General features: G+C 42.2%; 1 protein-coding gene across 2 annotated transcripts in view; it reads right to left on the reverse strand.

Annotated features, from left to right (window-relative positions):
- Positions 1-2,621: 2,621 nt before the first annotated feature.
- The window catches only part of SCNN1G (sodium channel epithelial 1 subunit gamma), a 32,776-nt gene continuing 20,937 nt past the window's right edge, over positions 2,622-14,460 (reverse strand). For both annotated transcript variants that reach the window (XM_040439335.1, XM_040439334.1), the window contains exons 5-13: positions 13,393-13,496; positions 13,144-13,307; positions 12,168-12,266; positions 10,840-10,957; positions 9,779-9,857; positions 7,877-7,934; positions 7,296-7,357; positions 4,738-4,813; positions 2,622-4,478 (exon numbers count right to left, since the gene is read on the reverse strand). In XM_040439335.1, the coding sequence (XP_040295269.1) occupies positions 4,095-4,478; positions 4,738-4,813; positions 7,296-7,357; positions 7,877-7,934; positions 9,779-9,857; positions 10,840-10,957; positions 12,168-12,266; positions 13,144-13,307; positions 13,393-13,496 (1,144 nt within the window). In that variant the 3' untranslated portion in view covers positions 2,622-4,094. The remainder of the gene's footprint in view (positions 4,479-4,737; positions 4,814-7,295; positions 7,358-7,876; positions 7,935-9,778; positions 9,858-10,839; positions 10,958-12,167; positions 12,267-13,143; positions 13,308-13,392; positions 13,497-14,460) is intronic.

Raw genomic sequence — 14,460 nt, forward strand, 5'->3', positions numbered from 1 at the left:
TGCACATTTGTGGCCTGCTGGAGGTCATTTTGCAGGGCTCTGGCAGTGCTCCTCCTGTTCCTCCTTGCACAAAGGCGGAGGTAGCGGTCCTGCTGCTGGGTTGTTGCCCTCCTACGGCCTCCTCCACGTCTCCTGATGTACTGGCCTGTCTCCTGGTAGCGCCTCCATGCTCTGGACACTACGCTGACAGACACAGCAAACCTTCCTGCCACAGCTCGCATTGATGTGCCATCCTGGATAAGCTGCACTACCTGAGCCACTTGTGTGGGTTGGAGACTCCGTCTCATGCTACCACTAGAGTGAAAGCACCGCCAGCATTCAAAAGTGACCAAAACATCAGCCAGGAAGCATAGGAACTGAGGAACTTTATTGGGGGTGTCTTGCTAATTGCCTATAATTTCCACCTGTTGTCTATCCCATTTGCACAACAGCATGTGAAATTGATTGTCACTCAGTGTTGCTTCCTAAGTGGACAGTTTGATTTCACAGAAGTGAGATTGACTTGGAGTTACATTGTGTTGTTTAAGTGTTCCCTTAATTTTTTTGAGCAGTGTACATTACATATCCTCTACTGATCCAGAGTTACATCCTGTATTATACTCCAGAGCTGCACTCACTGTTTTGCTGGTGCACTCACTATGTACATACATTACATGACTTATCCTGTACTGATCCTGAGTTACATCCTGTTCTATACTGCAGAGCTGCACTCACTATTCCGCTGGTAGTCGAAATCTCTCAGCATTCCTTGCTGGATCAGTGTCTCAATTAGTATTTGTAAGCGTAATCTTTACACTAGCTTCTGTAAAGAAATGTAAGGTAGGATAAACTAACTACCCCATGTATATGATAGCAAAGGTCTGGATGCTTGGGTGCCTGAAGGGGCGGCAACAATCCATTCTGCTGAAAATTGAATCTTTGCGCCAGTTAAGAAAATCCTTGCTACGACTGCATAAGTCTGCTCCAGTGCCACATCCTAAAGGGGTGATTCAGGGTTTGCAGTCACACCTTGCCATATTCCCTATGCTGCCAAAGCTCCCTCTGAAACATACGAAGACTGAATTATTATATTCTTGACAGCATCTGTACTGGTGCCTGGACATTCTGAGATACAGCTAGTGGCTCCTCTATGGATGATGCACATATGTAGGTCTCATTGTCCACACCATAAACATTGAATAGGTGCTCGCTCGGTCATTTCTATAACTCCCGTAGAGATGAATGGAGAAAGCTAGGCACATGTGTGGCCACCTTCACCGAGTCAAGGGTTGGGCTCCCTCTTTCTGAAGATAGATAGATAGATATGCTATAAATGTCAACGATGAGAACAGTGAACACCCTTTTAGCAAGTCAAATGGTAAGACAAGTTTAACATTTTGACTTCCCACCACCAGGGGTGCACCACCAATGAGGCCAGGTGAGGCGATCGCCTCAGGCAGCATCAGGTAGGGGCAAGAGGGGGGCAGCGGAAGGGCCATTGGCAATGAGCGCTTTCATTGTGGCAAAGGGGTTAGGTTAAGAAATTAGCAAGGGGGGCGCTGTTTCAGTTTTCGCCTCAGGCAGCAGAAAGGCTAGGTGTACCCCTGCCCACCACTAGATATGGCTATCCTTAATTGTGTTGTATTCTCTATGCCATCTGTTTTGCCTTAAAGGGGTTGTCCAGCATTTTACAAGTGATGGGCTATCTTCGGGATAGGCCATCCCGATCCAACACCCTATGTCCCCAACAATCAACAGGTCTGCAGTATCTCCAGCATTGGAACTACACAACTACGTCAACTGTAATAGTGGATGGAGCTGCTTACTGCAGCCACGTAAGTGAATGTGAACAGCAATGTGGCAACCAGCTCCGTCCACTACAAAATGGACAGAGCTGTGTACTTCTGGTGGCAACTTCCACCTCCCAAGCTACTCTGAAACCGCTGATCGGTGGAGGTTGCGGGATATTGGACCTCTTGCAAAATCCTGAACAACCTCTTTAATAGGGTGAATCCAGTTCTGCAGTAAACCCAGAAGGTCACATTTGAGACGTTCCAATGGAAAGAGCACCTATGGTAGTTACTGACATAGAAATGCTGACTACATAATTGTAGTCTGACCTGGACCTAGGAAAGTTATCCAACCTGTCATAACTAGAAAGGAAGTGATAGTAACAAATGGGCCACACTTACAGGTGGCATCTAAACATTTTGCAATAGCAAGAACTGATCTTAGCAGTAAAAAATTCACAGATCTGCAAACACCATATAGCCGTGTAAATGAGCTCTGTAAGTGTCTATGCTTAGCCATTGGCACTGGCTGAACACGATGTCCTGCTCTCTGATAGAGTTAAGAACCAAATCTCAGGCCTTTAACACATGGCACGTTGACAACCAAGGATATAAGCTGTGCAAAATTAAGGACATCAAAATATCACCAGTTGGGGTTCCCTTAGAACTTAGAAAGGGGATTCAGTAACATTGTCATTATAGGCTTTTATATTTCCACCCATAAGAGCTTAGGACTTTTTCAGGAACACATTAACTCAAACCCCCATGGACTGAAGGGCCATAAATCAGACAGACGGTTGCCAGCTGGCTGATTCACAGAAGAGTTGCTTCATTGATTCTCAGTCATGATTGTTCACAATATTTTATTTAAAAAAATATTCACATGAATCTAAATATGCCATCATATACATACATGCCTCATACATATGCATGAGTTCCATGCTCGGTTAACCTAAAGGCACGTACATTGTTAGAGAACATATATTGCTTGACCCCTTCTTCTGTGGCCATAGAACAGGCCAATAAGTTTTGTACATAGCAGCATTTTGTGCACAGCACAATTGTCCTCGAGCATATTGACAACAGTAAAAGATAACAGTAGAATTGTTCGGTAGTCATTAAACGTTGTCACAATCATCTAAAACACTCTAAAAGTCTGATGGAAAGACAAATGATGAGAGAGACGCTAGATGATCTTTGGGTCTCCGTGATAGCCAAGCTTGATGAAGAAACACAAGGCTATTTCATAGTAATTGATTTGATCTAAAATAACTCTTCGTTGGTGCCAGATGTTGCCGCTACCCCAATACACGCAATCTTCAGTGGGATGGCTCAACGTGAAGAGCTGGTAAGCTGGTATTGGCCTTGGATACCCATTCAAAACCTGAGGAAGCTTAACACATTCATAAGGTCAACATTGTGGTCCAGATAGTCCATCTTGCCTCAAGCTGGCAGTAGACTTTTTGCTAACTGTCCATGCCAGGGGTGCTGGTGGACTGTGCAAAAAAAATGGTATGCCGTAGGATACTGGGAAGACACAGATTCAATCAAATTTAGAGATCACTGCTGAGGACAGTTCCAGGACACCATGCATAAGACCTGGGACACATGCCCATGACGCCCAGGACTGGCAAAACCACATATCCAATTCCTAACAATTCACTTCAATTAACTAACTGAATGAATTAGTCTTTGATTAAAGGCACAGTCTGGTCATTATGAGTGAATCACAGCATGTAAATGCCTATCTGCCAAGTAAAAAATTTAAAATATTATCTCCAACCACAAATTAGAAATGTTTTGATACTATGCTATGACCATTTTCAGCATGGCGACTTTAGCTGTCTATGGCCAAGGGATCTACTGGATAGCAATATTTTTTATTTTAGTGTTCCTTACACTATCCAGGCAAGGACTGCCGCCAGGATACCCCTTCAGAGGAATAAGATGTGCAAAAATAATCAGCGTAATGTACAAAAATTTAAGAACTAGTGGTCAGATGACCAGGCTACAGTAACAAACATTGACTTTTCTGTCAACACAATTGTGGCACATTGTGAGGGATAGAAGACCTTCTTGAAGTATACACTAAATACTAAACTAGCACCATATACTGTATAAAACATTAGCTACTGAGAAATTTACATAGAAACAGCCCTGGAGTCTTCCAAATCATTAAATGTCTCTGAATTGGTTTAAAATACAACCAACTTTCATGTTGTTGTTCTTTATTGATCCCTTTTGAACTATGGCTTCTTAACAAAAGCCTTGGCAACAAGAGTTCTCCTTTAGGAAACGTTTCTAAGAGGAGAACGATTAATTACTTTACATTTCTTCTATTTCATCATCAAAGTTCGCAGGATGCCCACTGAAAGTTGATTGTATCTGAAGAGACCTGTACAAGGGAGGTGGTGTTCTTGGTACTTGGCAGTTGTCAACGTGAGGAAGATGAAGAGCAGTGTTGAATGTTGGTGGATCTTCTTCCGTTAGGCCAGGATTGTCATGACCGGCCATAGTATCAGGGTGCTGCAGCTCCTCGTCTTCTTGTTTACGATTTTTCCACCATTTAATCAGCTTGTGCCACTTCGGACGTAAGACCACCCAAAAAGAGTCAATGAGGAATATCTCCACAATCTCAAGCACGCAGACCATGGAACAGCTCATCCAAAGGCCCAACTGACCTCCGACGTTTGAAAGAAGATTTGTGAGCTATTGATAGAGAAGAAGGTGAGTTAGAACATCTGTTTTTAAGACATTTTTAACTTACAGTGGTCATATTTCATGTTCCCAAAGTAACAGAACTTGAAAAGCAAGAACACACATGCCCTGGTGGCTAAGGGAGCCCAAGGGCACCTCCACCCCCTGGCATGTTGTTTGGAGGAAGGGGTCATATTACAGACTTTGCATTGGAACCCAGAAGCTTCAAGTTGAGTTTCTGGTCACAGGAAAGGGAGCAGAGAGGACTTACACTGGAGGAAGGACTTTCAGCAATAGTTCTGAGGTTCAAGTCTTGGTAGAAAATGTCCAGATTTGCTAGATCATTTCTAAAAGAAAAAAATCAGAAGAGGAATGCTAAGTACATGAACGTGCTATCAACTTAAAAGTGTTGCCCCACAAAAAATATTCCAAATTTTTCATAGCAGCACCTGGATCTGAATACTTTTGTAATTGCAGGTAATAGCCACTGAGCTATTCAATAAAATGTATGTGTATAGCGCCACCTGCTGTTTGTTCTTTTCCTTATTTCTCTGTCCACCTCACTGAGATGGTTACACATGCTCAGTTTAAATCTTCACATGTCACCAGCAATATTTTCTGTAAGAAGCTTTGGCAGTTACAGGGAAAGAGCCACAACACCCCTCTTCATTAAAAAGGAACACACCCTCTTAGAAAAAGCCCCCTTCCCCAGGCTGTCAGCTTTAAATACATCTAGCAAAACAATTGGAGCCATGAATAAGGAGATCTCTGGACCCACGCGAGGTACAGGGCTGGTTTTAGCTTTGATATAAGGTAGTGTCTTGTACTATATGATGTCTGATTTTCATTTTTTACATCAATCATGGCATAACCCCTTTAAATAGTTAGTCTAGGTGGACCAATATTGGTTGAATTAAAGAGGCTGTCTAATGTACAAAAGCCATTTTCATATACCCTGTTAGAGAATTCTGAATTTATGGAGGGGGTATCCCCTAATTGGTTAGAGTGGAGAGTAGTTACATATGGAGGACCTGTCCCGTTCTTGCATTACCAGGATATACAGAGACACGTGTAATACTCAGTTTCCCCTGTGGTGGCACTGCAGGGAATCTGAACACTTGCCAGGTTTCCCCACAGATTACAGTTGATCGCTGGTGATTTCAGCAAGTGAACACTTTTTGATCAGCTTATTGTCAAGAAAACCAGGATTGTCCCAAGCAGAGAACTCCTATAAGGGGAAGGCAGTCTTCCTACTAAAATAGTCCTTACCAAGTACATCATTAGGTGAATACATAGTAGAATGCACCTCTCATAGGAATATGTACCTAGTGAAAAGTTAGTGTGAGACCATCATAAGGTTGCCCATATCGATCACTACCACTTACACAGTCCACAAATTAGGCACTTCCCTGTTTGTGCAGATACTGTGCTGTTTTAATTTAGGAAAGTACTAATTAAATCTCCCTAGTAATTCTCATGACTTAGATATTTTATATGAAGCCAACAATGTCAGCAAGCTTCTTACAAGGATGACAAAGCAGTAAATCAATACCGGTGAAATGCAAGCTCAGATGAGCAGGATAGTGCTGATGTCACTGCATTACATAATATATAAAGGTATATATAAAATGTAGAATTTGACACAGCCTACTTAGAGGGGTTGTCCACCTGAGACAATCCCTATTTTTTTTTAGAAGCGTTCCCCTCATGATAAGCTGACCACTACATGTCCTGTTATTGGGAATCTCAGCGATCAGCTATAAACTGTCGAGAACCTGGCAGCAAGTGTTCAATTTCCCTGCAGCGCCACCACGGGGGAAATAAAGCATTACACACCGATCATTGAAATCAGTGGACTGTTCATGTAATGATTGGAGATGCTGGGTCCTCCAAAATAAGAGATGGTGTCAGGAGTTTACAAAATCCTGTGCTGAGAGGGCTGCCATGTTGACCAGTCAAGCTGGAGCTAGAAGTCGAGCCAATCAGGTCCCTGGCTCAGCGTCCAAACCAAGAGCTAGGCGAGGGATATAAGTCTTCTGTCACTGAGTCGTGGCCAGCTGCTGGTGATTGTGTAAAGTCTCCTGGCTCTCTTTGAACCTGAATCACTGTTGCTGGTTAATCCTCTGTGTACAGAGCATAGCTTGCTTTCTGGATTAACCCCTTCTCTCCTGAATTTTCTTCTACTGATTCTCCTGGTATTGTGACGTGGCTAGTTTCCAGATTAACCGCTCATCTGCTATTTGGGCCCTATCTGTCTCCCCTGGTTCTGACCATGCTTTTCTACTACTCTTTTCCGCCTGGTCATTCTGGTTGATCCATTTTTAGCAACCATGCGCCAGTTTTCTGCTACCTAATTTCGCAGACATAACCTGGGTCCCTAGCAGCCAAGTCCATCCGGCCTTGTGGCCAACTCTAGTGGAGCACCTAGCGGTAGCCTTAGCTTCCTGCCAACGTTAGTGGTTAAGGAAGACTGGAAGCAGTTTCTGCGTTTACTGGCTGTGGTTCCGGATGATGTGGAAGAAAGTATTCCCTTATGGATGAGATTTGTAGTCCCTTTTGGCTCTGGCTAATAAATGAGGGCCCTGAATGGAGGAATCCCATCGTTATCTAAGAAATAGGGTATGTGAGAAGGGGTTTTCTCAATGAGACAGCACCTTTAAGAATCATTATTGGCTTTTGTTGCTGCAGTAATAGCATTTAGCAACAACTGGCCAACGAAAATACTACAATACAACAATCCACAGCAGAACTGTTTTAACCCTAGTGAGATCTACAGAACATAGTATGTCTTTGCATCTATGCCCACCTCAGGTATCTGAAGATACTTACTTGGTCAGGTTTTTGTTTATTCTGCTTCCCAGCTCCCAGGACAGAACTCGTAATGTCCATTCCTGATTGAAAAGATAGACATGGGAAAGTTGTGAGATACAATACGTGCCTCATGGACCCACAAGATTGGGGGGGGGGGGGTCCATAATACATATGCCTTCTCTTTCTGATCATTGGGAATCTGACTGATGAGTTTTCCATGAATCTTTAGAATGAAGACATGCTTCATGTGAATGGGGCCACATTCCCTGCTAGCAAAAACTTGGGAGATGGAGCCGCAGCCCCTTTAATCCCAAGATCGCGGCAAGCACATTCTGAGATGGGAATATCTCTTTAATCTAGCTGTCATTTAAAGGGATTCTTCACTATTTCTTCTCCTAAGCAACCAGGACTCCATTGACGCCTGCTAGGCTGTTGGGTCCATGCCATAGATAATAGGACTTTATTTCTTTTGCAGGTGAAGGCCAACCCACATACACATACTGTATGCAATGAAGGTCTGATGGCTTTCTTAAGAACAAGTAATGGTAAGCCTCTATTATATAGTTAGCCTTCAGGAGAAGGAGCAATGATCGTCTTACCTCAGCACTAATTGAGGGCCATTTGGCCACACTTCTTGTAAACATCCATTCTTTAAAACTGAAAAGACAAAAATGTATATTCTCTTTATACGAGAGTCTAACACATAACTTCCCAAAGTGTAATGCAAGACATGGAACAAAGGAGGAGCAGTAACTAGAGAAGTCCCGGGGGAGATGGAAGGGATCAAGAAGCAAACTGGCGAGGTCATCCGGAGCCTAGCAATTGATCGCGTTCCTGTTATGTAAGTATAATTGCTAAGAGTTAAAGGGGTTGTGCCAAATTTGCAAGTGTTTCCATACCCACTGATCCTGAGAACTGGGGGGGTCTCTTTTCCACGATCTGATGGAGCGACAGGTTGAGCAGGTGCCCTGTTGCTCCATCCATTTTGAGGATCGGTGGGGGAAGCGGCGGTGGGATCCCCCCCAAGCAATCAGTTAGATATCCCCTATCCTGTGGGTAGGGAATAACTTGCAAACTTGATACAACTCCTTAAAGAAATCCCAGAGCTGAGATTATTTTTCAAATCCTGAGAACAGAGGGTCCCGTTTCCCTGATGTGATGGAACGTCAGGTCGAGCATGCCCTCTTCCACGCCATCCATTCTCTATGATACTTGATACAACCTCTTTAAAGAGCATCTGCCAGTAAATGTGTACCTATGACACTGGCTGACTGTTACATGTGCGCTTGGCAGCTGAAGGCATCTGTGTTGGTCCCATGTTCATATGTGTCCATATTACTGAGAAAAAGGATGTTTAAATATATGCAAATTAGCCTCTAGGAGCAACGGGGGCATTGCCATTACACCTAGAGGCTCAGCTCTCTTTGCATCTGCTGCACCCTCTGCACTTTGGTTGACAGGACCAGGTGTGATGACGTTTTCACTGCCTGGCTCTGTCAGTGCATAGGGTGCAGCAGTTGCAGAGAGAGCAGAGCCTCTAGGTGTAACGGCAACGCCCCCATTGCTCTTAGAGGCTCAATTGCATATAATAAAACATCATTTTTCTCAGCAATGCGGTCACATATGAACATGGGACCAACAGAGATGCCTTCAGCTGCCAAGTGCTCAGGTAACGGGTCAGTCAGTTTGATAGGTGCAAATCTGCTGACCGATTTCCCTTAAGAAGTCTCAGAGTTTTATGCCTGCTTAAAGGAACTCATTGGAAACAACTGCTGCACTGTGTTATGTCTACTGCAGAGACTGAGGGGGCGGAGCACGACATAAATAGTTGCGAACAGTTGCGAATTCGCAGGGACTGTCCCTAAATTTTCTGAGATAATCCTGGCAAATTAAGGCTGCCTTGGGCGGAAAATAGGGTAGGGCTTATGTAAGCTCTGCCCAGAGGTGTGCGGTCCAGGGCGGGGCTTAACTGACTTGAATTTAGAAACAATAATGTTGGTAAGTATGGACACAGTAGGCGATTTGTGGAACTATCTAAAAAACAAAATGTCTCTGTTGCCCATAGCAATCATTCACAATGCAGCTTTCATTTCTTCGGGCGCTCTGATTGGTTGCAAAGGGCCGTAAATCTGCCCCACTAAATGAGTCTAGTTTATGGTATGTTCACACGGCGGATTTTGCCACTGTAAAATCCACCACGTATTCAATGGCAGAAGTCGCCGTGGTTTTTCACTTTGAACGCCACAGAACTGCTCCTGGTTTAGCCTCGTTGAATGGAACTCATCCGCGAGCGGACACCGACCACTGCTTGCAGGACACTGTGTCAAGGAGGGACATGTAGTGGCTTTAAACCTCCGTGGACACCACGTGGACTTGGAATCCGCGCCAAAATTCGGCCAGCAAAAGGCAATGTGAATGAGCATTTCTTTTAGACAATTAGCGTGTTAGACCATACATGCCCACATCCCTGATTCTGGTGCGGTAAATGACGGAAATCTCACCTGCAGGTCTCGCGACAAGTACTCTGACACCCCAGCTCTTCCTCGACAAACTGTCTGTGCAGCTTGAAGTAACAGTAAACTAGAAGAAGGAGGGAGAAAAATTAAAAAAAATCAGCGATTGATAAATTCTTATCATCATATACAAAGAATATCTGAATCTGATCTGTCAAATTGGGTCACAAAAGGGAGGTGACTCAAAAAGCTCTTCCCCAAAGTGGGCGGTCCAAGGGGCAGGGTTTAAAGGGGTTGTCCAGGATTTTAATATTGATGGCCAATGCTCAGAAAAGGCCATCAACATCTGATTGTCGAGGTCCGACCACCCGCACCTTTGCCGCTCAACCATTTCAGAGTAGCTCCGTTGCTGGAGGTCAACGCTGGAACTACACAGCTCCATCCAGTGTGTATACACTTCAGCCGGAGCAGCGCTCTGGCTGCTACCAACTTCGTCCACTACACAATGGATGGAGCTGTGTAGTTCAGAAGCCAAGCTCCAGCATCGGAGCTATTCTGAAACAGCTGGGTACTCAGGTATTCTGGTTGGGAGTAAGCTAAGCAGCAGTACTCAATGTCAGGCAGCAGCTGCAAAAGCAAGTTTGATTTTAGGGTTTATGAAAAGAGAGAAAAAAGCCAGTGATTCTGATTTAACATACCCCTTGTAAGACCAGATCGTGAATGTGGGATTCAGGTTTGGGCTCCACGTTGTAAAATTATATTGGTGAGCGGAGAAGGGTTCAAAGGCGGTGACTAGATTATATCATGGGAGGCTAGAGAAATCGGGCTTGGGAAAGTGATCTTATGTCCATATAGACATGAGTGGTAAGAACTGGCACAGGATTTATTCCTTCCAAGGACCAGGGGGCATTCCTGACATGTGGACGAAATATAGGAAATGGTTCTTTGCGGTTCGAGCAGTCACACTGTGTAATGTACTACCTCAAGAGGGATTAAAAAAGAACGAGGGCAAGATGCCAATAGCGCTGGGGGCATTATAAGTAATCTAACGGGTCCATCAGACCAACATTGATATTCAAAGTGATGTAACCAAGAGTGATGCCACTTACTCCAACTGGGCATTTCATCAAAATTGCAGTATTTCGCCCCTTGGGGTAGTGGGTGGTCATGGTGGGCACATCCGCAGGTTTTCACCATCTCGATTTGGAAACACGAATAGAGGCAAATCTGCAAAAAGGATGGACATGGACGAGATGTAATGTATGTAATAGACAAGGAGCAGATTCCAGGTGTCCATTATCTATCTATCTATCTACTGTATCTATTTATCTATCTATTTATCTATCTATCTATTATCTATCTATCTATCTATCTGTCTGTCTATTATCTATCTATTATATCTATCTATCTATCTAATATCTATCTATTATCTATCTATCTTATATCTATTATCTATCTATCTATCTATCTATCTATCTATCTATCTATCTATTATCTATCTATCTATTTATCTATCTATCTATTATCTATCTATTATATCTATCTATCTAATATCTATCTATTATCTATCTATCTTATATCTATTATCTATCTATCTATCTATCTATCTATCTATCTATCTATCTATTATCTATCTATTATCTAACTATCTATCTATCTATCTATCTATTATCTATCTATCTATCTATCTATTATCTATCTAATATCTATCTATTATATCTATCTATCTATCTAATATCTATCTATCTATCTATCTATCTATCTATCTATCTATCTATCTATTATCTATCTAATATCTATCTATCTATTATCTATCTATCTATTATCTATCTATCTATCTATCTATCTATCTATCTAATATCTATCTATCTATCTATTATCTATCTAATATCTATCTATCTATTATCTATCTATCTATCTATCTATCTATCTAATATCTATCTATCTATTATCTATCTAATATCTATCTATCTATCTATCTATCTAATATCTATCTATCTATTATCTATCTAATATCTATCTATTATCTATCTATCTATCTATCTATCTATCTCATATCTATCTATCTATCTATCTATCTATCTATCTATCTATCTATCTATCTATCTAATATCTATCTATCTATCTATCTATTATCTATCTATCTATCTATCTATCTAATATCTATCTATCTATTATCTATCTAATATCTATCTATTATCTATCTAGCTATCTATCTATCTATCTATCTATCTCATATCTATCTATCTATTGTCTATCTATCTCCTATCTATCTATCTATCTATCTATCTATCTATCTATCTATCTCCTATCTATATATCTAATATCTATCTATCTATCTATCTATCTATCTATCTATCTATCTATCTATCTATCTATCATCTATTTAGCAATCTACAGTATCTATCACATATTTTACCAACATATTATTATTTACCTGAAAAGTATATTTCTTGTTGTACAAGTTCTGGATAGGGACATCACTTCCGTCGATGGTGCATTCGCTGTACGGGCTACTTAACTTAGTAGATTCCGTCTGGAATAAACATACAGTGATCAGAATAGATTCTTTCATCACTCATCAATACATTTTTCCAAGTAAATTATAATCTTCCAACATCCAGAACTACCTGACTGACACCAATTACCCGGCCTCGTATTTCACTTATGCTAAATTCAGAGTTATTTCATGTCACGGGTATCAGGCGTGCAGCACACGTACATAGATCAATTAGGGAGGGGGGGGGGGGTAGAAAAAAGGGATGTGATGTTATGAATCCATTAAAATGTAACTCATAATAATAGGCATTCAAATTAATTTTTCCAATTAACTATCCTGGGCACAGATTCTTTCATTAGAAAGTTAGGATACGTCATTCAGCCTGGCAGGGACGTCCAGCTGGTCAGTGTGGCCCACACTGCAGCAATCGTGCCTGGTTTCTATTAGTAGTAGTGCCCGTTTGAGTGGCATTCCCAGTGGAAAGAAGCCATATTGCCTTGGTTCAGGTTGTCTCTTAGACCTTTACTGATGTAACATGTCTGATCGACAATTTAACTAAGAAAGTCTGGTCCGTTTTATACTAGTCAGGGGCCAAAGAGTACTTCATGTAGAGCCAGTCAGGAGATGTGAAGACATTAGAAGACTCGTAGCATCATGGCCATCTTCAGGGCCATTTGGACTACTCTAGCAGAACCTTGTGAAGCTGGAAGATGTTTATCATTACAGTACAATTCAAGACGTAACTTGGAGCTCCTGGGCCTAATGCAAAATCTATAACAACACACTTGCCATATGAGATCTTCATATGTGGTAGTTAGGTCTTTAAGCCCTCTCAGATACCTTCTACCTCTGCACTCCTTAGAGCTACTCCCTCACATTCAACTATTACACAAACCACTCATTCTTCACCTACCAAATGCATCCCAATAGATGTTTCCGTAGCCGTCTCGAGTTCTGTTCCTGACTCTTCAATGAATGGAAAATCGTTTTGATCATGCACCAATATCTTGGCGCCTGCTGCTGTAACCAAGAATGGGTTGTAATCCTCTTCATCAATGTAGATGATCAAGTTCAGCCCTAAGAACAAGGAGCACCAAGACTGTTAATATACATAGGTAACAACTTAACCAAGGTCATAGAAAATATATGCTAGAGTTCTTACCAGCCTCCGAACCACCCATGGAGGACTCCAACAGCTGCTTCTGCTGGGCATCATTGAAGGTGTAGCAGTTGCCATAAAGTGAATGGTGGAACAGGGTAAAGTTCCTGCAATGGAAATTAACACAGCCTTAGAGGTGGCTGAGACAAACATCGCGTGATAGGACTAATGCTCTTGAAGACGTTGGACATAAACTCAAAGCCATGGACAATGAAAGGGGTTGTCCACCTTGGATGGGTTCCACAAAGTTAAGATGATCACAAAGTCTCTTCTGCTGGGAACCAATTGGCTGTAAACTGTGCAGGAACCTCACAGGATGTGTTCAGTTGCTCTTCAGCGCCACCACAGGGGAACTTAAGCAGTACACAGTGCTCAACAGATTGTCAGTGCAATGCAGGACAGGGCAGGTCCTCCAGAATGGGAGTCGCTCCTTCTAACCCTTATACACTCTGGTCAAGAGAAGAGGACCCTGAAAATGGGTTATTCATACTAGATAATCCCTTTAATTCCCGAGGCTTAAAACCAGGGGTCTACATGCAGAAAACGAAGCACCTCCCAGTGTGATACCTCCACACCACAGACCCCCATCGTTGGACTTTAATGCCCCCTTACTACAGTACGTATTGCAGAAAAACATATTCAGTGTGTTACTTTTTATACTAAAATTGCCAATAGAAAGGGACTACCTCCAGCCTTGGAGAAAGGGAGCCAAGCCTCCCCTTTCCTGACCCCGTAAAAAATTTACGGTTACCATCATTGCTATATAACATATTTCTAGTCAGTCACATGCTTATTGCATCTACTATTAAAGAGCAGTATAGTGAAGATACTCGCTACATGCTTGAAAGACTTTTCTTAATTTATTTGTTGATTTTTTTTTGTAATTGCAATTACTACTTCATGCCTACAGAGGATTCATATCCGGGATCACAACACGGCGGCACTACCTAGAAATTTGCATAATGCCGTTATTTAAAATATCTTAATGTTGAGCTGGTTCGGCGGGTGAGTAATGTCCAAGCAGACGGTAAAACCTGATATGTATCCATGTGTCATATACTATATCGTACA

The sequence above is a fragment of the Bufo bufo genome, chromosome 7, assembly GCF_905171765.1.
Source record: "Bufo bufo chromosome 7, aBufBuf1.1, whole genome shotgun sequence".
Taxonomy (NCBI): domain Eukaryota; kingdom Metazoa; phylum Chordata; class Amphibia; order Anura; family Bufonidae; genus Bufo; species Bufo bufo.